At 45.6% G+C, this 19,602-nt stretch overlaps 1 protein-coding gene across 1 annotated transcript in view; it reads right to left on the bottom strand.

Moving 5' to 3' along the window:
• Positions 1–9,547: 9,547 nt before the first annotated feature.
• Positions 9,548–19,602, bottom strand: part of LOC144100047 (fatty acid synthase-like) — a 55,247-nt gene continuing 45,192 nt past the window's right edge. Inside the window, exons 19-24 of the mRNA XM_077633096.1 lie at positions 19,033–19,152; positions 17,778–18,133; positions 16,610–16,963; positions 14,116–14,359; positions 11,470–11,715; positions 9,548–10,792 (exon numbers count right to left, since the gene is read on the bottom strand). Of these exons, the coding sequence (XP_077489222.1) occupies positions 10,596–10,792; positions 11,470–11,715; positions 14,116–14,359; positions 16,610–16,963; positions 17,778–18,133; positions 19,033–19,152 (1,517 nt within the window). The 3' untranslated portion in view covers positions 9,548–10,595. The remainder of the gene's footprint in view (positions 10,793–11,469; positions 11,716–14,115; positions 14,360–16,609; positions 16,964–17,777; positions 18,134–19,032; positions 19,153–19,602) is intronic.

The following is a 19,602-nucleotide window of genomic DNA, read 5'->3' as shown; positions in this document are numbered from 1 at the left end:
AAAAAAACCTGGGCTGGCACAAACGCCTCGCTGCCATCGGCCACGCATCAGCCAGCCAACCGAACGTAGCTGCACGACGTATCGGATGCTCACTAGCACCTTTGCGCGGTTGTCTCTCTCCCATCCGAATTGTCCTTCCAGTGCGCCCAGTCTTCGCGGTCGTCACGGGCCGTCCGCTCTTTTTGCGAGAAGCATGAAATTAAGGCGCGTGTTTTCAATAAAAGACAGTGCATTTATTTTCTGGCCGTGATGAAAGGGTGCGCGTTACAACTGAGGGCGCGTTAGAATCGAGAAAATACGGCATATTTCTCAATGTTTCCTGTCCCCAACTTTGAGCATGTATCAGGTGCTTGTACTTTTTTGTTAAGAAGTCAGTGTACTTAATAAAGACACCAGTGTACGTTTTGAAATTAATTTTGAGGAAAAATTAAGAATTCGATTTTGTGCCAAAGAAACACTACATGCGCCCGCAATGGAGGAAATCGAATTGCTGCATGTCTCTTGGGCATTAATAGATTGTGGCCTAAGAACCAGGCATAGTTCTGTGCTCGGAACTACTAACTCTGTTCGCTTCTTGGCTATTTCTTGTGACTGGGTAAGTTGCAGGCCTTGTTTTATAGAGGTAAATTACAAATGAAATTTTGCGTAAATGTAGCATGCCGAGTTGAACCCTAGAAATATATCTTAACTCGCCCACACGTGTCAATTCACCAAATTGCAATATTTCAAATTCCTGTCTCTTCTCTTAACTTCTAACCGGTCTCCAGAGATTAACACGATGCAAGCAAATATCTCTGAAGCACTCGCCATACCTACACACAAACAGCAGAAAATGTTCTGTCGTCATAACTTGTTTTTTTATGGTATTTTGGAACGTCACCTTGTAGTACAAACAGAAACATTTGTAGTTGGAGAAATTTTTCAGCAGTATGGCGCTGTCCCTTGTCGTAGCGGCATATTAATAAATAAATATTTCAGCAGTACAGAAAAATAAGGAAATACTAAATAAAAACCTGTCTTTACGACACGATGAAAAAGCGTTTTGTTATAGTTTGTCGATGAATAGTCCTTGTTTTCAACTGGTACCTTTTCAAAATAAAAACCCAGAGCTAAATGGAGTGCTGGATATGAATTCTATTTTCATTCAATCCCGTCTGCAACGCTGTTCGATATTCATTGATTTGCAAATGAAGGATAGATTTGAGTAGTTGACTCTTTTTCGCATAATGGGAGTTCGTTACGTTCAAAAGCTTCAGCACAGGCATTAAAGGGTGTTTATCGAGAGCAATGAATATCTCAAGGTTGATCAGTCGGTCCAACCGAAACTGTAATCATTGTTATGATTAAATAACCTTTGATCGCTGTTCTTTTTTTTTCCTTTCACTTATTTTGCGCCAACATGGCGGTGATTTGGGCTTTAACGCATTTAAAAAACACTACAGGTCAAAGATACACATAAGTTGGCCATCAGCTCTGCGAAGTATCTCATAAGGATTATGGCCCCCGGTCAAACATTAAATCTCAGTTTCGCTTTTGCCGAGTAGAATAATGATGATAATTTATTCTTGTGGCGCAATAGAATTTGTGGCCAAGGAGTGCCATTGCACAACTTTTACTCAAGGTGGGGTCGAAGACCCACTTCTGGAGCATTTTATCCCAGATAAGGCAAACACCAGGCCAAGGGAAGTCTTGTGCCCACCGCATCACTGGTGGTACCCGGCGGCACTGGGGATCGAACCCTGCACCTTCCGCTTGCCAGGGAGTAGAAAAATACTGCTGCCAAATTCTTCCATGGTCATCAATCACACTACAGACACCCACGTACACTTTGCTGCTCCGCTAAAAGACCTCTGTTTCCGGTTTAAAGTGACGAGTGATGGTGAGAAACATGTTGACGCAGGGCAATGACACTGTAGTTGCACCGGACGAAGACTCGTACGCTTCAGTACACTTCCTGTGGCAGTGTCGACCGAAACAATGCGTAGACTTCGCACAAAGCGCACACAGAGAGTTCAAACTAAAGAGAAATAAATTGCCAGAGAACTAATACCTGTAATTTCCAGCATATAGATCGCTGATATAGAGATGAAATTTATGATAGGGGTTTGGCGAAGTATTCATTCGGTTTCAGTATCAAGCAGTTTATTTTTCAAAATCACCCTTCTCCTCCAGTGTATTATTAAATCCCCAAAACAATTTAATGTACCGAGTGCGGACTTTTCAATGGGCGCAGTCAACAGGCGCAGCCAGCCTAGTGAAAAAATCGTGTCGAAATTGAACCCTGGGGGAAGAAATTGGAGGCGACACGCGAAAGTGTTAATGGGATAATGTCCATAAATTAGGAGTTCGTCATTCCCAACTTTACACCCATAGAACCCTCGGAGTCCCAATAATACTTCTGGTGCAGTGGGGCAGCGCTTAACCGATGCCCCACTGCCCTGCGATGGCAGGTACTGCCACCGTTGTTGTTTGTGCGACCCAGGTCGCTCTTACCGAGGAACCTCTTGCGAGCAATCATTAATTTACTGCCACCTACCACAGTGGGCCGGTTCTGATAACGCCACAAGGTCACGTGACCTAGGCGGGCCACCTAAGTTGCTGCTTCGGGGATTTTTCGCTGACAACGCCAACGACGACGAAGACGCCTACACCGGATATTCTGCAGAGCGAGAGCCTGAACGCTATCGCGTTAATACGCCGGATCAACAACGTGCAACGAAATATATCAGTAATATCGACCTCTCGCAACGAAGCACAGCTTGCCTCAGTGATCAGGATGAGGTCGCTGCCTTTTAATTAGCTCAAAATCTTCACACCGTATTGCCAGAGCCATAAAAAGAAATATTGAGAGAATCTTGACCGTTGGTAAGTGATCAGAACTATTTTCCTTGTTGGTTCAGAGTAAAAAAAATACTGTAAACCAGCGTAGCTTGTCATGCGTTCGGAATGTAGCTGCTCTCCAATCCTACAAATGCTTAACATGAGGACACTCGCTCGATGGGGGAGAAAAAAAAAAGAATTGGAGCTTCGTAGCCAGGAAACTTCTGTAATTAGATACTAAAGCTCCCCTTCGGGAGTTGTGATTTCAGGCAATACAAGTGTTCTAGCACCAAAAGCAATACCAACTCTATTCTCATTGTTGGCGTTGTAAGAAAAAAAAAGAGGTTTGATTCATTGCAGAACGCGTTGTACGAAAGCTGCACCATATGTGACTTGAGTTCCTACCGCGAAATGTATACCCTCTATTGCAGTACGTGCACGATTTCTAAATGCAGAACATAAGAAAAATTTCACGCACGTAATGACTCACGCGATTTGAGGGCTGTGGCGTTTGTTTCAGTCGGATTGCACCCAAAACTATTTCTTGTCTTCACGATCGCCTCCCCTATAATAAAAGTGTCCGCGCTGAACACAGAGGAACCCTTCTACTAGATAACCTCGAGTATTTTTTGCAGTCTTCTTCTGAAAAGAGACTGCGTTAGGGAAGTTTAGTCTGCCAAGGTTAAGCCTGAATTTATCATCTTCATCGACATCGCACCCTACTTATTTTCTCTGGGTTTTGGCCACGCCATCGTCTAAACGTACACCAAGCATCGCATCTGATGCGAAGACAGCTGTTGACGTCAGTTTAGTGATTCAATACAACAACTGGAATCCACCCGCCGCGGCAGGCAGACGACGCTCTGAATTGGCCCTCTAAAGTTACGGCCCCATATCGTATAATCATTCTAAGCCTGCTAGAATTTTTTTCAGATGACTTATGCTTTTGAATAATATAACGCCTGCTTCATTTTTGGTCACATACAGTAGGCGCTTAAGAGGGAGATGATTAGGCGGGAAGGAGAAAAAAAATCGAAGGGGGACATTATGACGCGATAGTGTTAATGGGTTAATGCCCATATAAGCGGAATTAGTAATTCTCAGCTTTATATTCATAGCAAGGCTGAATGGTGGGCCAATTGGTAAGACATGTGGAAAAATTTTTTACGAGCCGAAAAAAGGCTAGGGACAAGAGGAGAACCTACTCAGGACAAGGCTGGACGCACAGGACACTGGACCAATATTCATAGGTTCGCGGTAAATCTGATACCACTCCTCGCGTAGTGTTGCAGCGGTTAAGCGATTTGGCACTACCCTGCGATGGCAAGTGCTGCCACCCGTGGGGCTTGTGGCCGATCATTATTGTAACTACACCTGCCACGGTGGTCAGTTCACTCACTACCCGGTTGCAGGTTCTGATGACGCTGCAAGGTCAGGCGACCTAGGTCGCCCACCTAGGTTGCGTCTCTGGATATTTTCGAGAGGGGGGGGGCTCTCCTCCTCCTCATCAATCTGCCATATTCCATCTGCGTGCTCCGGCTGCCAGGCTTCAAACGGCCGTTGGCGCTAGCGCTGCCGCCGGACAATTTTTTCCGACATGGGGACACTAACGCTTTCAAGCGCAGCAAATTAGAGCTGCAGCTGCTTAAGACGTACAAACCTTAAAACCTGTGTGGGAGAGCCCTACGGCTGTTGGCAAAGCTGTTCATAAAAAAGATTCCTCTCACACCATTCCTCATAGTTACATCTGCACGCTATAAATCATACTATGCCATTTTGGGAGAGGGGAATCGCATGTTTAAGACTACAGTGATCGAAGCGGACACAGCTGATAATTTAAGCTATGAGAGTAAGGAAAATCCAGGTCGTAAGCCGTTCCGCACTGCAAGCAAAACTCCATTTTTTGATGCTCTTGCGCATTCGATATCGTCGGCCCACATCTCAAGGGCTTCTAATAATTCGTCAGACAAAAATACCAAATTAACACAGGCTACGAAGACGTTGGTTTTACGTTTTCCGGTAATGCGTAGCAAAGAATCAATCAATGCGTTATTTTCGTCTTCCGATGCAACTTGACTGCATTCCTGACCATTACCAAGAATTCGGAATTCAGGACAGCGCTCAGCAGTACCTCCTCGCCTAGCGGCCTATCCCCTCTTATTCTGCCGCCAACTGGCGATTTCTTTTCTTTCTTACGTCACGAATGATGTCAATGCCCTATGTTTTACTGTTCAGAGCCAAGCGCTATGTTGTGGTCGCCAAGGGATCTCCCGAATTCCCGGTAATGGACTTCGTCGTTAACACCGCGTGCTCGCTCGGTGCAGTTGAACCATGGTTTGGTGAAAAAAAATTAGGGGGCATATTGGCGGTCTAAAGTGCGGTAGGCGAAAGCTTTTCTGCGCCCACTTTGGCTGGTTCTTTCAAGTTTTTATTTATTTTTAACTTTCATTTTTGACGTTTTTAAATTTTTAGATTTTTATTTTAGTTGTTTACTTATTTTTTCTTTGACCTATTTTTCTTTGCTTTTATTTTTAATTTTTATTCTTAATTTATATAATTATATTTTTATTTAGTTATTTATGTTTATTTATATTTCTTTACGGTGTTATTTATTTATTTTTTTCGTTACTTTATTTATTTATCTTATCGATCATTAATGACTTATTACACATTAGTGACTAATTACCAATCACTAATCACTTAGTAGTTGCTAAGAGTATATGAGTTATATCAATTATGCCATTGATGACGTCACAGTGTGAGAGATTTTGCGGACGGACGTACCTACGTAGGGACAGCGATAAGCCATTAAAGGCTTTCGCCTTAATAATGACGCGTGCCTTCGTGCGCACCTTCTGTCGCACTCTCTTCGTCACAGTGATCTTCGGACGGCAGCTCACCGCGGTGACGCATCAATTTCTTTCGTTTCTTCATTCGTGGCAACTGCTTCGCGCCTGGGCCAGCGTTCTCGAGGACGAAATCTATGAGCGTTGCGCACACATCTACAAATTTGTACTTGATAGGATACGACCAGGCTTCTTCCGCGTTTGATACGTCGGAAGCATCAGCGCCAGCTTCGTTATTGTCCGAGGTTGTGACATTCTTCACTTTGCCAGCTTTGTGAAAGCACTTTTTGTCGTTGTTGCCTGTGCTTGCCGCTAGCCACTCCAATCACATCGATTGGCAGCCCTGAAATCCACCAAGATTGGTTCGGCCACCTCAAAATTAACCGTCGTGATTAGGCCTTGGTCTAGATGCTGGCTCTTAGTTATCGTATTGGCCTGCAAGGATTCCAAGCTCGCTGGCTTCAATTCTAGCGCGACGTTATGAGCGGGGCCGTAGCATAAATGGAAAGTACTTCCTGCTGTTCAGCAACCACACATTTGATTTTCCTCAACCAGCTGCAGGCAGCTCCGGGATCATTCCCACATTTTTTGGTGGATCGTGTATGAAAGAGAGAGAATCCCTCTTTCTAAATAAGCACGACCGCTTTCAACCTTTGTGGTGGCTCGCCGCTTTCCATGCGTAGAACAAACAAAGAAGAGACGTTTTAGTGCAAAATTCAAACAGCAAAATAAATACACAGGCACAGCTGCACGCAGTCACCCTGCCAGCACTACCTGCAGCTGCGCAAATGACATGCATGGTGTTGATAGTACTGACGCACTAACCGCGCATCCCCGTTGGGAGAAGAAATACAGACGTGTCCTGGAAAGTCGCGACACGTGCACGGTTTGCGACATCTTCTCTCCCCGCCCCCCCCTCGAGAAAAAAAAATAAAGGAAAACACAGTGGGGGGAAATAACACCACCATTAAAAAAAATTTAGGTTTCAGTTCTCGCCATCAAACTGTGGCTTCCGGGATTCTCATCATCTATGTCCAAGATGACGTCATTCCACTTTTTTCCTGGGAGTGCCGAGAGGTTACGACGGGCACCTCGCAACTGTCGCGAAGCCGACGTTGCCTATGTAGCCTGCAGGGTGCGATCAGAGAAAGCAAATTTTTGTAACACCCGGTAGCACGTTTTTCTGTCAATGATGTACACGGGTGCGGGGCCTGCAGGGTGCCGATCCACAAGGGTTAACCCTTGAAAGGGTTCGGACACCTACCCAGCTGCTTGACAGCAGAGGATGATCGATTGCGAAGCCGATCGAGGCGAAGCCGAGAGACCCAGTAGAACGGACACTCTCCTGCCAACTTGTTCCAAGTTGCGACGGACTCTTTTAGGCGAACCACCACAAACGTGCCGCCCTCTCTGAGCTCTTAGCAGTCGGCCTCCTGGTCGCTTGCGGCATCGGCTAAGCCACTTCCTTCGCGCTTCTGTGACACCTTACGGCAGTGATTCCCATCCTACTGGGCAGGGAGGAGGTTCTGCTTCGTTACCATCGTGCCCTAGAAACGAATGCTTCGGGGCCCCAAACGTCGTTTACTTCGATATGCCTGCGTTTCTTGCTACAGCCAGCGGTGCTCGTGAAAGTGCATCAGAGGCAACGTTGGTAGAGCCCTTCTCGTCCTCGATAGCATCACAAGGTTAGCGCCTACTGAGCAAGTCGTCCTACAGGATTCCGCGATCGCTTCGACCAAGATAAGGCTTAGCGATCTGTCTGAATCACAAAGTGGCGCGACCCCGTCCATAAATCCTATGCACATGGTTTGACATTTCCTCGTTTTCGGAGGAATATAATTCATTGGAACTTAAGTGCAGTTCACGCAGCACAACTTGCCTATGTTACCTGCAGGGCGCGAAAAGAGAAAGCAAATTTTTGTAACATCCGGTGGCACGTTTTTCTGTCAGGCCCAGAAACATGATGCAGCGCGTCGCTAACTACCCTGCTGACCACTAAGTAGACGGCACCGCACGTGCTTACAAGCAGCGAATGCCTGGAGCGCTGGTAATCATGAGACGCCATCATGGGTGGTGATGTTTTGTCCAATCAGTGGGCCCAGTGGAAGCATATTGGGCTATGCAACAAAACTCTATATCTGTCACTTTCAGCGGTGAATTCCTGTTCACCGCGATCTGCTTGCTCCTCGGTTTTTCCACAATTAGTGGAACATGTGAGCCAGTGCTGGCGATGCAAGGGCCACCGGTCTTTCGGAGCAGCCGAGCTGCACACGGTTTCTGGTTGCACGCGGCACCATTTTAAGCGGTACGTCACTATATTTAGCGCCATCGGCAACATAGCGCGGATGCTAAAAACGAACAGCATTTTGTTTGCACGCGGACTATTAGCGGTTAAATCAAGCTGTGTGAGCTGCATTTTCGTTGAGGAGAGGAAAGGAGGAACACGTCATCTCATCACAAGATGGCGCGGCCGTGGCAGCGGCATAGAGTGGCAGAACCCGATTTTTTTATGCTATTCAAGTGGCCACAAAATTTCTGTATAGAGTATATTCAAAGGCGTGGGTCTGGTCTTGAGCGACAGCGCCACAGCGTCACATGGTGATAAGAGACTATGCATCCACCATATGCGAACGTACCTCGACTGGTTTCTCAACTGATGAGCAGTGCGCATTAAGGTTACGCAGCTGCTTAGGTGGCGCAGCGCTCATTCGACTGCTTGTTGCGGCCTTCGGGCCGAATCTGAACCGAACGGAAAACAAAACCTGAACCAATATTTCATTCGCCATCTTGGGAGTAAACCCGAACCAGAATTAATTGACGGAACCAATAGCTTAAATACGCTGTTTAGCTCTACATTTGTTGCAAACTACCTTAAGCTTTTGCTTTTTTGACTGAACGAAAGTATATAACCAGTACTTGTCTCTCTTTGTGAGCAAGTTAGGGCACGCCGCACACATCAAAATTGTCTTGTAAATTTCCGCGAGCACGCATTTCACGAACACCGTATAGCTCTGACGCCGCCTTCAACACTAAACGTCGCAACTACCAATGACTGGTCTGCAGGCTCGTAGAAATTGCTCAAAGAGCTCAACCTCCTTTCGACTACACACCCACGTTTGGCCCTACGAGCCAAGTTTACAGCGACAGCTAAAGTTCCAAGTTAAAGGCAATGAAGGAGACATCTGCAGCTATACTTTAGCGAAAACAGCAGCTTTCGCTTTCAACGGCACTTTCGCAAGCCATCCTGTTTCTGAATGATGATATCTGCATCATGTCATCCAATTCGAAGAAATTAACATTCCTTGGCCAGATTTGTGCAGACGCTATTTGCTGTAATACTGTACTTCGTCTCGTATTTCTTTATTTTTACACACTCGTACTGTGCTATATTTTATATGTTGATAATTCTTTGCTTTTTGCTTCTCGCTTTCTTAAACCTTTCATTTTGCCACCTCTCGTGCCCTTTTTCGTCCTTACTGTAGCTTGCCAATTTACACTTGTTTCAACTTTAACTGAAACATTTCTTTGCTTTTTATTTTTCGCTATAAATTCCTTTTTTTCCCTTATGGTTGGGATTTATTCCAGCGATTATTCTTTCTTTAATACTTTTGATTCAGTTATTCTTCGTTAGTGCACTTTTGGGTCCTGTGAGAAACTGTGTTCTCATAACTTATTTTTTTCACAAATCATATCCCACAAGCTTAGAAGGCTGCATACGAGGGCTGACCACTTGGAACAACACACACGCCCACACATAAATGTATATGTGTGCGTGCTTATGCATACGTATATAAAGTATATATGTAGAAAGGTTGGCCACGTTTCTTAGAGACACATTTATTGAGTCATAAACGAGGCCAGAATGTGCTCTTCATCGGGACTGGAGTTCAGGCGTAGACAGTGGGCGCAGGTTTAAATCGTAACGAAAAGAAAAAGATGGTCAAAAACGAAAAAGAAAGAAAACACAAGAGAAAAAGAAAGAGAGCAGGTTTTGGTTGCACAGTAGTGAAGTAAAAAGGAGTTAAAATGAAAACGGGTGGTTTACAAAAGCTTATGCAATGCAGTCACCCTTGTTCGTGACCAAGAAAGGTGGTAACATGCGAAAATATGTAAATAAATATAAAAACCGGAAGTGGGGAGTTAAAAGAACAAGACGGCAGGGGAAAGCAAACACGTAAATTGGCTTGAGCCTGGAATTCTCCATCAGGGGGCTGTAAGAAGTTGTTATGAGGGGATTATTAGGAAATGGCTTTCGCTTTCCGAGTGCCGATGCGGAAGATAGTTCTTCAAAGGAAAGTATTTGAGTAGGTTCTTGACCTCTGAAGTGCGGAAGGGCTACTCATGACCTCATTGTCAATGATATTCAGAGGTGGGGAGGAGATTAAGTGAATTTGCGTCCGCAAGGTGGTTATTACAAATGTAATTCGGATGGAATTGCCGATTTGTCCTATGTACATGCTCTGGCACTCGCCGCACTGGATACTACGCTTTTAGAGTCGCAATTCAATTTTTCTCTCGAATGAAGAGTTTGAATTTTCAATGTATGCTTTGAGCCAGTGTCGTTAGCATGTGCATACTGCCCTGGGGTCGACTTTCCCTCAGGGTACGCAACTGTCGGTCTACTGACTGTAGATTAAGCTACATAGTTTTGTAAATATTTTGGCTGTATGAATGTTATCAATGGGATCACTCGGACGATATCGGAGAGTAGTTCACTCCATTTGAAGATGTTAATGTGTTTCTTGAAAATTTTGTTGATATTTGGTAAGTTGTTTGCGAAGGCTAGTACGAGGTGGATGCTGTGTTATTTCTGAGTGGCCGGTGGGCTTCCTAAAATATTTCGTTGTGTTTCACCATTTCTGCCCTTCTAATGTATTGTTGACGAAATAGGGCGGGCAGCACTGTGTTCTAAGAACATACCGCGTACACTTAGCATTTTCTGTTGCATGCACCACCTTCTCCTATCTTCCGAAGCTTGTTGAGGGTAAGTTTACGCATCTCTGTCATGGACAGGGTGACGTCGTAGTCTCGCTGCAGTGTCTGCTGCACTTGAACGCCGATCAGGGAGTCCATGCCGAGGTCACCGAGGCTCATGTTCGGATCCAGGCTTGCCGGGTCTTTCACTCCTGCAGGTACGCACTCCTATTATAAATGCACAGATTTTTCGCAGGTAAATTACTAATATAACTCTGCGGTACCTAACTCTATTGCCACCACGCGGTCCACATGACCCCACATGCCACCGTCTGAAGAGCACCTGCTGTCGGTCTTACTCATATGATTCGAATGCACCTAGGCAACAATTTGTCCAGAAACCAGGGAACCGCGGAAGTTTACACTTAAGAATTTGTACGAACTTTTGAGTGTCATGTCGTAACGTCCTGGAAGAACTGGACCACGACCGGCTTTATTAAGTAATAAAGCCGGTCGTGAACTGGACTAACGGCTTTTTACTGGATGAAGTTGGTCGAACACAACATGGGGCAGGCGGCAATGATTCTCTGCAGGCGTTTGAATGTAGTGTATGGTAAAATCTTCTAAAGTTACGTATAGTTGAGATAGTTCTACGGCACCGTGTAAAATAACAACGCGAATTGACGAAGCACGAGGCAAATGACGGACATAGCCAACACTGATTAGTACACCGAGCACACTTTCTTCATGCTTATCAACTCAAACAATGAAAACCTCACCTATGCTAGTAGCCGATAAATAAAGCTAATCCGTGCTTCATGGACGATTGCTCAAAACGCGCGTCTGCTACGCAGTGATCATGCTGTACTGGCAAGTCACCTCCACTTACCAAAGATGTCCGTAACGGTCTGGACAATGTCCTCTTCCGGCTTTCTTTTCGCCTCGTGTGTTATTGAGGACGTCTCAGTCCTCACGAAGCTGGAGACGACGGGCTGCCCGTTGTTCAGGAATTGGTCTAGCACGCTGAGGCAGCTAGTGATCCTCTGGGGAGCGTAGCAGCCTAAAGTTGCGTCGGCACCTTTCGCCCGGTGGAATGCCCCAACATCACCAATAGCACCCCACTGAATGGCCAGGCCTGGAGAAACAGTGAGCGATGGTTTTATGTTCATTTTTTATAACACGGGTAATAAAAGACAGGTAGGTTGCTAATAACTAGGCCGGCTACCTTTTTAGCAAAGGGGGAGAAATGCTACTACTCCACAGCATTGTTTTCTGTTCATTTAAAGATTGCTGGGAACTGCCCTTGGCTTAGCAGCGGATTGTCGTGGATATATAGAAGACAATAGCTGCCAGAGCTTTGAGTGAAATAAAAAAAACTATTTCTATAACAGGGCACTGCAATGTAACATAAAGAGGAAGGCCCAGAGTCTGCCCGAAATAATTTAGTATAATGTTGTCCGACTGTACGGGTTGCAACACACCATAATTCACTCATTGCAATCATCGGTGCTAAAGGCCGTCGCGTTGGCTCAGTGGTTATGGCGCTCGGCTGCCGACCCGAAAGATGCGGGTTCGATCCCGGCCGCAGCAGTGGAATTTCGATGGAGGCGAAATTATAGAGGCCCGTGTACTGTGCGATGTCGGTGCACGTTAACGAACCCCAGGTGGTCGAAATTTCCGGAGTTCTTCACTGCGGCGTCCGCCATAGCCTGAGTCACTTTGGGTCGTTTAACCCTTATAAATCTAAACCTAAACGTCAGTGCTAAAGCGTCTTACCTTCAAATAAAGCCTCATCTAGCCTAACGTATGGATTTGAACGCGGCAAATTATCCAGTGAAGTATGTGGTAAGATTCATTATGGCCATCGTCAGCAGCGATCTGAAGCGCATGAGTAGAAAATCAAGCATATAAAACTAAAGCAGTTAAAGTGCCATTTCATTTTGTTTGGGGGATGGATCTTCAGTTTCACTCTATCCAAGTTAGGCAACTTGGGAGGCGACCAAACCATCTTTTGGACTACAAGCAATACGCAACACAAGTAAGAGGAATGGCTACATAACGGGGTTTGCTCAGTGTCCATTCTTCTGTCTCAAGCCTTGCGCGCCTTTAAAAACGGTATTTTATCGTCAGACCCAGGTATGCACCGCAAACTTGCTTCTCCTTGAAGGTGAAATTAGCTCTCCAGGCGTTCACGTCACCAGACTTCCATGTACAAACTCAACTAATAATTTGGATAAAGCACATCGCAGGGAACGTCTCCGCAGGGTTACACGGTTAAACGCATCGCGTAGCACTCAGTGTATTGCAAAGCAACCTTTTCGTTCATTCATGAAGTAGCAATAAAGCACCCGTCATAGAGTCATTGAACAGAAAAAACAGCAGTGATAGTCATAGTCATGAAGCGGCCGGCAGTTTCATAACCACTCATAGAGCAGCCGAAAATCTGTGAGTTGAGTGTAAACACGCACTCGTTTTCGCCACTCAGCAAAGCACAGAGGTCGAACCTAGCAAGAGCATTAGAAGCTACGCGCGGACTTCTTAGGCTTAGCTTCGTATCTGAAGTTGAGTGTGACCGGCAAACAAAGAAGAGAAGTCGACTTCGTACAAATTTTAAAAAGTAAAAAAAAGAAACAATGAATCGCAATCACAAAAATAACTTAGTACTACCACCAATTGCAGTTTTCGGGCCATAAAGTGTATTTGTGCTGCATATCACCCTCTATATTTGCACCACATATTATGACTCAACGAAGAATAAGGAAGCAATAACAAAGGGGACAAATGCTTCCAGTTTTATTTTATTTTTATCCCGCATGGGAAAGAAATTTGAAATACTTTAAAAGCTATTGTCCGCGAATGTCGTAATAGGACTATTTTTCTAAACGTTAACCTTCCTAAAGGGACTCTGAGGCAGGCACGTAGGCAGAATTTTTTTCAGGGAGGGGCCCATGGCAGTTGTATAGGGAAAAGCACGGGGAGGGGGGGGGGGGGGGGGTTGCCTATCAAGGACACTGCTGGGGGATGGGCGTGGTTGAGCGCGAATTTGGGGTGGGGCCCGGGCCCCCTCGGCCCCCCCCCCCCTCCCTCCTTGGATACGTGCCTGCGAGGATTACTGCTCCCAACTTTGGTGTCTTGAAAAAAATTTATTGTATGGCTGTCTCTGATTGTGTTGATATTTTCTGGAAGCAATATGCTCATTAAATTCTGAAAACATTGCTTAGAAAATTATTCCTGTGACGTCTACATCTTCGAGGACTCGATGTTTGCTGTTTTTAAGTGAAAGCCTGTGGAGACAAGCCACTCGTATTCGTTCCCCTAAAATATGTCGATGCAGCAAAGTTTCGTCGCAATACATGAAGGTGGGGCTGACACCTTCGTTTCATTTTTTGGTGTTTTTAGCTTATGAAAGCTTCGTTTTCAATAAAAGCAGCGCCTTTTTCTTTTAAATGAAATAATTTACTGATGCGCTTAGGCGGCTTGTATTTTTTTTCTTTTTGCATACAGGCCAGATATCTAAGTGATAATGTTTACTTACCAGGGAGTCCGTCTGCTGAGCGGCGCTCACATATCCGCTCCGTGACAGAGTTTGCGTAGCCGTAGTTGATCTGTCCCACGTTCCCGTGGCCTGAGACGAAAGATGAGAAGGCAACGAAGTGGTCTAGCTCAGGGCAGGCCTCTCGTGAGAGTTCGTCCAGGTGGCGTGTGCCGCCTACTTTGATTCCACATACAGCTTCAAACGACTCCGCAGTCTGGTTCTCAAGCAGCGCGTCACGAAGCACCTGAAGGCAGAAATGATTTTCGTTTTAGTTTATGCTTTATGGGGGCTTAACGTCCCAAAGCGACTCAGGCTATGAGGGACGCCGCAATGAAGGGGTCTGGAAATTTACACCACCTGGGGTTCTTTAACGTGCACTGACATCGCACAGTACACAGGCATCTGGTATTTCGCCTCCATAGAAATTCTACCAACGCAGCCGGTATCGAACCCGCGTCTTTCGGGTCAGTAGCCGAGCGCCGTAACCACAGAGCCACCGCGGCGGCAGTAATTCTCGTTTTAGTAAAATCACTTTTATGCCACTTGGTTTAATCTTGCACTTTGTCATGTGCCAATAGAATTGCAATTGGCTCACCAAGGAAACCAGAGGTGTCTGTTTCTACTGTTTGGTAATTTAAATGCGAGTACTGTGAATCACTCAAAATTATGTGCAGGTTGGGTGCATAATACCGCGCGTGGAATATACAAAGAAATTTGTTACGTATACAACATGAAGGCAACGATTTGTCACAAAACAACTATCGAATTTTTTAACGCAATGACCCTATATTAAGGTTATTTAATCCAGCATCCTCCTTCGGAAGATATAATACTAGAAACATCAACTTTGTAGGTTTATTGGTGCTATTTTTAATACATGTCTCTGCTTCCTAGAATAAGAGACAGTAATTTTAATTACATATGCTACTGGTGCAGCATTGGTCACATAGGCACTAAAACACTTTTGGTATTTCCGATTGGCGTTCAACATGTTATTCATCAAAACTGGTCCTTTGATTGCAAAAAACTGGTGACTTGAATTTGGTGTGAAAGCCAAATACGAAAAATTGTGTCCCTAAGCCGTAAAAAGAAACGTGTCTTTTTTAGCATTCGACCACACAAAACGGTTCTTGATAGCTGGTGTAATTCCTCTTAATCGCATTCACAGGGGGCGCTTTCTCGAGTCTTCTCGGTTCTGCCCTCGATTCTTCTCGAGTCTCGGTTCTTCAAATGTGATTCTTGTCTTTGTGAAGTACAGACACCACTATAAACCCAGAAAAAAGTGCGACCCTCCCTCTCTAGTTTTTTTTAACGGAATACTGAGGCCTACAACTAACCTACCTTGAGGTTGGCAAGCAAAGAGAATATTGCAACGATTGACACCAACCCTACGGAAAATCACTATCCTCTGAAACCTATTTAAGGTGCTGAATCATTTAAGTAAAATGTACTTGGTGAAATGTGCACTGTTCTCGCTTAGGCGACGAGATTAGAGTACTTTTTTACCTACCGACGTCAGCCCTAATAGCTTTATGCACGCAAACATTAGTAGTAGCTTGATTTTTAAAGTCTTGTGTCAATGATTTCTGGGCTGCCTTTTGCAATGCGACTGGCTTCGCACTCCTAGATTTATATCGTAAGCGGAAGCAAGAAAATTTGAACGCTCAAATACAGACCGAGGTGACTTGAAGGTGGTCGCTTTAGGCTAAACCTACTCGCAATATTAGAATGTCCCAGCCGCGCTGAATTTTGCAAGAAGGTGGAACAAAGTACCTGACTTGAGGTAGCTTCTTGATTCCTTTCTCCGCACCTTCACTTCTGTCGGAGAGGGCCCATCAGATCAAGTCAAAAATATTACTCCTGTCAGGCCGAAACGCTACGGGCAACCTTGAAACCGCACTCTAGAATGTAATCACTACTATCAGCACAACTGCTTTACTGCAGTGACGCCCAATTAGCCCCATCCTTGAGAGTCGCTGCCACGTTACTCCCGCTAACATCATCTCATCTAATCACCAGTCTACCCCAGCAACGTCAGATTGCACTTAGAACCTACTCGCTTACACTGATGGACCATCAAATGTGTTCTCTATTCATTACGTTATCCGCCGCGGTGACTCAGTGGTTATGGCGCTCGGCTGCTGGCCCGAAAGACGCGGGTTCGATCCCGGCCGCGGCGGTTGAATTTCGATGGAGGCGAAATTCTAGAGGCCCGTGTGTTGTGCGATGTCGCTGCACGTTAAAGAACCCCAGGTGGTCGAAACTTCCGGATCCCTTCACTATGGCGTCTCTCATAGCCTGAGTCGCTTTGGGACGTTAAACTCCCAAAAACCAAACCTATTCATTACGTGTCCAGCATACTCTGATTCCGTCTTCACCACATCTACAGTTTCAGCGTTAGTCTAACAATGAGTTTAATTGGGGGATATATTGTCAGCGTTAGAGTGTACGTTGTATCACATCCCTAATAGTGATCAACATTCCCTGCACTTGCCAATGCAACGTTGAAGATTCCGCCGACAGGCCCCATAGCCGACGCATCCTTAATGATTTCACGGGCTCCATCCTTCGTAGAGGCGTCGGCTGTGCTCACGTGGACTTTTGCTCCGGTCTGCTGCCACCGGTGCAGGCAGAACTTCTGGTAGCCCGTCCGCACTCCCGACCGAGAGCTGAGCAGCAGCTTACGGCAGCCGCGGCTCACCATCCAATCGGCGAGCTCGAGGCCGAAGCCGCCGAGGCCGCCGATGATGACGTACGATTTATGCTCGTAGAAGTAGGTCCTCGCTACCGCCTCCACTTCAAACGCCATATTTGGGGATGTCAAGCGACTGCTTTCCTCCGGTCGAACCTGTGAGAAATAGTCATTGCTACGTCAGCAGACGACAGTAAGCAGTATTCTCTGACAAAGGTGGTGTCAAAAATTGTAAATCCTCCTGAGAAGTGAAGTGTAAATTGTGTATATGTTCTAGAGCTTTAGCTCTTGTTAGCTCATTCCTCTGTTTCCCGCTGGTGTCGTAGTGTTCAAGTCACTACGATCTAACCAGCGTGTCAAAACAGACGCACAGATTAACTATGACGCTGTAAGCAACCTTCACAAATAACTTCACTTCAGAGTATCAGTCTTGGGTAAGTTCGGATTCACCTCCGATTCTCTGACTTCGTGAGGAACAACACTGAGAATGTCTGTAAAATATTCTTTTGAGTCACGTCACAGCTAATGCTCAAGAATTCGCGTTGCACACTCATAATCGTCCTGCATTTTTTAATCGTTGATTATAGAACAATTAGAGCCCAAGAAGCAATATTAAAATATTACTTACCGCGTTTCAAACTTTATGCTGTTTCTTGAGAATTGTCCGATACAGAGGAAATAATAAAATTTCCAAAGCTGAGCAATCACAATGGTTGTTATCAATGTACTTGGTACCTCACTTTCACAGGTAAAAACTTACTATGGCCTGTCAGTTGCATTGTCGTTTCATGTTCATTGTCTTCGTCGTAGTCTTTCTACGTTTGGAACGCGATAAATTGCATTGTGTCAAATAAAAGATTTGAAGTGTTTGTGCTGCCTACCTCTATTCGCCCGGATTTTTCACTCCATCTTTCGCGTAATATAAGACTGGAAGGCATTTGTGGCGTTATTGCTCAAAAATATGACCTACCTGGAGGACAACTTTCCCGATGTGCTTTCCAGAAGCCATAAAGCGGAACGCCTCCTCCGCCTGGTCCCGTCTGAAGTGGATTACGTCCAGCGGTCGCACCACGCCGGAGGCGATGCCTTCAGTGATGAGATCTCTCAAGCGACGCTTGTCTTCAGCAACGAAAGGGACATCTTCGTGCAGTGAGTCCAGCGAGATACCACAAAGGATGGCGCTCTTGAGAAAAATGGACGTGTCCTGCGGGAAGTTCTTAGCCGAATCGAACTTCCCGATCTCTAGGAAACGGCCGTGCTTCGCCAGACAGCGCAGGCTAGCCTGGAACTTCTCTTGAGACAAGAAGTTAAGCACGATGTCCACTCCTGGTATGAAGGAACAGAGAGGGATAGAATTTGTTTTATAAGTCTAAGGAAATACTTGTTGACAAGGAAAAAGCAGCAAAGCTGCGAACTTTGCCGGTGTTTGTGCGTTTTCTCTTTACATCAGCCTCATCATGATTTCAAGTGAGAGGCCCTGGCGCAGGATACGGGTGACGAAGTGCCCGACAGGTAGCTGTAGCCAGAAGGTTGACACAGATGACAGCGCTTGTGTCTCTGTCCTCTTTCTTCGTGTCTGTTGGCGCTATTCAATCGGTTTCGTTTATGGTTTATGGTTTATGTAGGTTTTACGTCCCAAAGAGACTCGGGCTATGAGGGCCGCCGTAGTGAAGTGCTTGGGAAATTTCGACCACCTAGGGTTCGTTAACGTGCACTGACATCGCACGGTACACGGTCCTCTAGCATTTCGCCTCCATCGCAATTCGACCGCCGCGGCCGGGATCGAACCCGCGTCTTTCGGGTCAGCAGCCGAGCTCCATAACCACTGAGCCACCGCGGCGGCTCAATCGGTTTCCATAAACATCCACCAACCAGCCCGGCTAAGCCCTCTTCTTGAACACAGGCGCAGCTTTAACGCATACTGTCTGCACTAGATGGGGTCAAACAGCCATTTTTCTCAAGAATATCTCCCCAGAGAGACAGAGCGCCAGGAAGGGGCAATCGAGACAACTATCGGCAGCAGATCGTCAAACTGAAAGGATTGCAAGCTGCAAATTTTAAGACTCACGATTGCCTAGAATGGAAAGAAACAGATCCCATTGAAGAGCCAGTATTAAAAGAGACGATTTAAGGAAAAGAATGCAGCTGCACAGCGCACGTATCTATCAATATCATTGTCTTTTTCCGTGAGTCACCTGTCATGACGGTGTCGAATTCCGACCTACCTCTGCCTCCGGTTTCTCTCCGCACGTGTTCCTCGAAGGATAGGTCTCGCGAGCTGGCGATGTTTCTTTCCTGCAGCTCTGGGAAGCGACTCTTCAGAAACTCTCGCTGTTCCTTGGAACCTAGCGGGCATGACAGCAGGGTGTTAGGAACATTTTATACTGCAAACTTTTTCTTCATTTTAACGAACATTCTTTCCCCTTCAGAGTCCAAGTACTTTATGAGTCAATAGCGGCAATTCAATGTCATGACTTCAATTGCAATGACTGAAGCGGGATGCCTCATACGATTTAATAAATACAACACGTTGCTCCAAAATAATTCTCTGTGAAAGTAATACTTTCTTCCAAGAAATGCTGTGCAGCTGTGTGCCATTTCATTCTTACTTGCAGTGTGTGCATGTAATGCCTCAGATACATTTTTTTTGTTTTTCATGATCAGCATAAAATATTCCCATGCAATCCTTTACTTAATCGTAGCTTTACTGCGTTGTGATTTCTTGCAAATCATAGAAGAAAGTGAACTCTCGTGTTGGGGTGTTTTGTTCTCAATTTTTGCTGTCCTTTGAGTTC

The sequence above is a fragment of the Amblyomma americanum genome, chromosome 8, assembly GCF_052857255.1.
Source record: "Amblyomma americanum isolate KBUSLIRL-KWMA chromosome 8, ASM5285725v1, whole genome shotgun sequence".
NCBI lineage: Eukaryota > Metazoa > Arthropoda > Arachnida > Ixodida > Ixodidae > Amblyomma > Amblyomma americanum.
The sequence above is the reverse complement of the archived record's forward strand: the minus strand, read 5'-3'. Positions and strand labels throughout refer to the sequence as shown.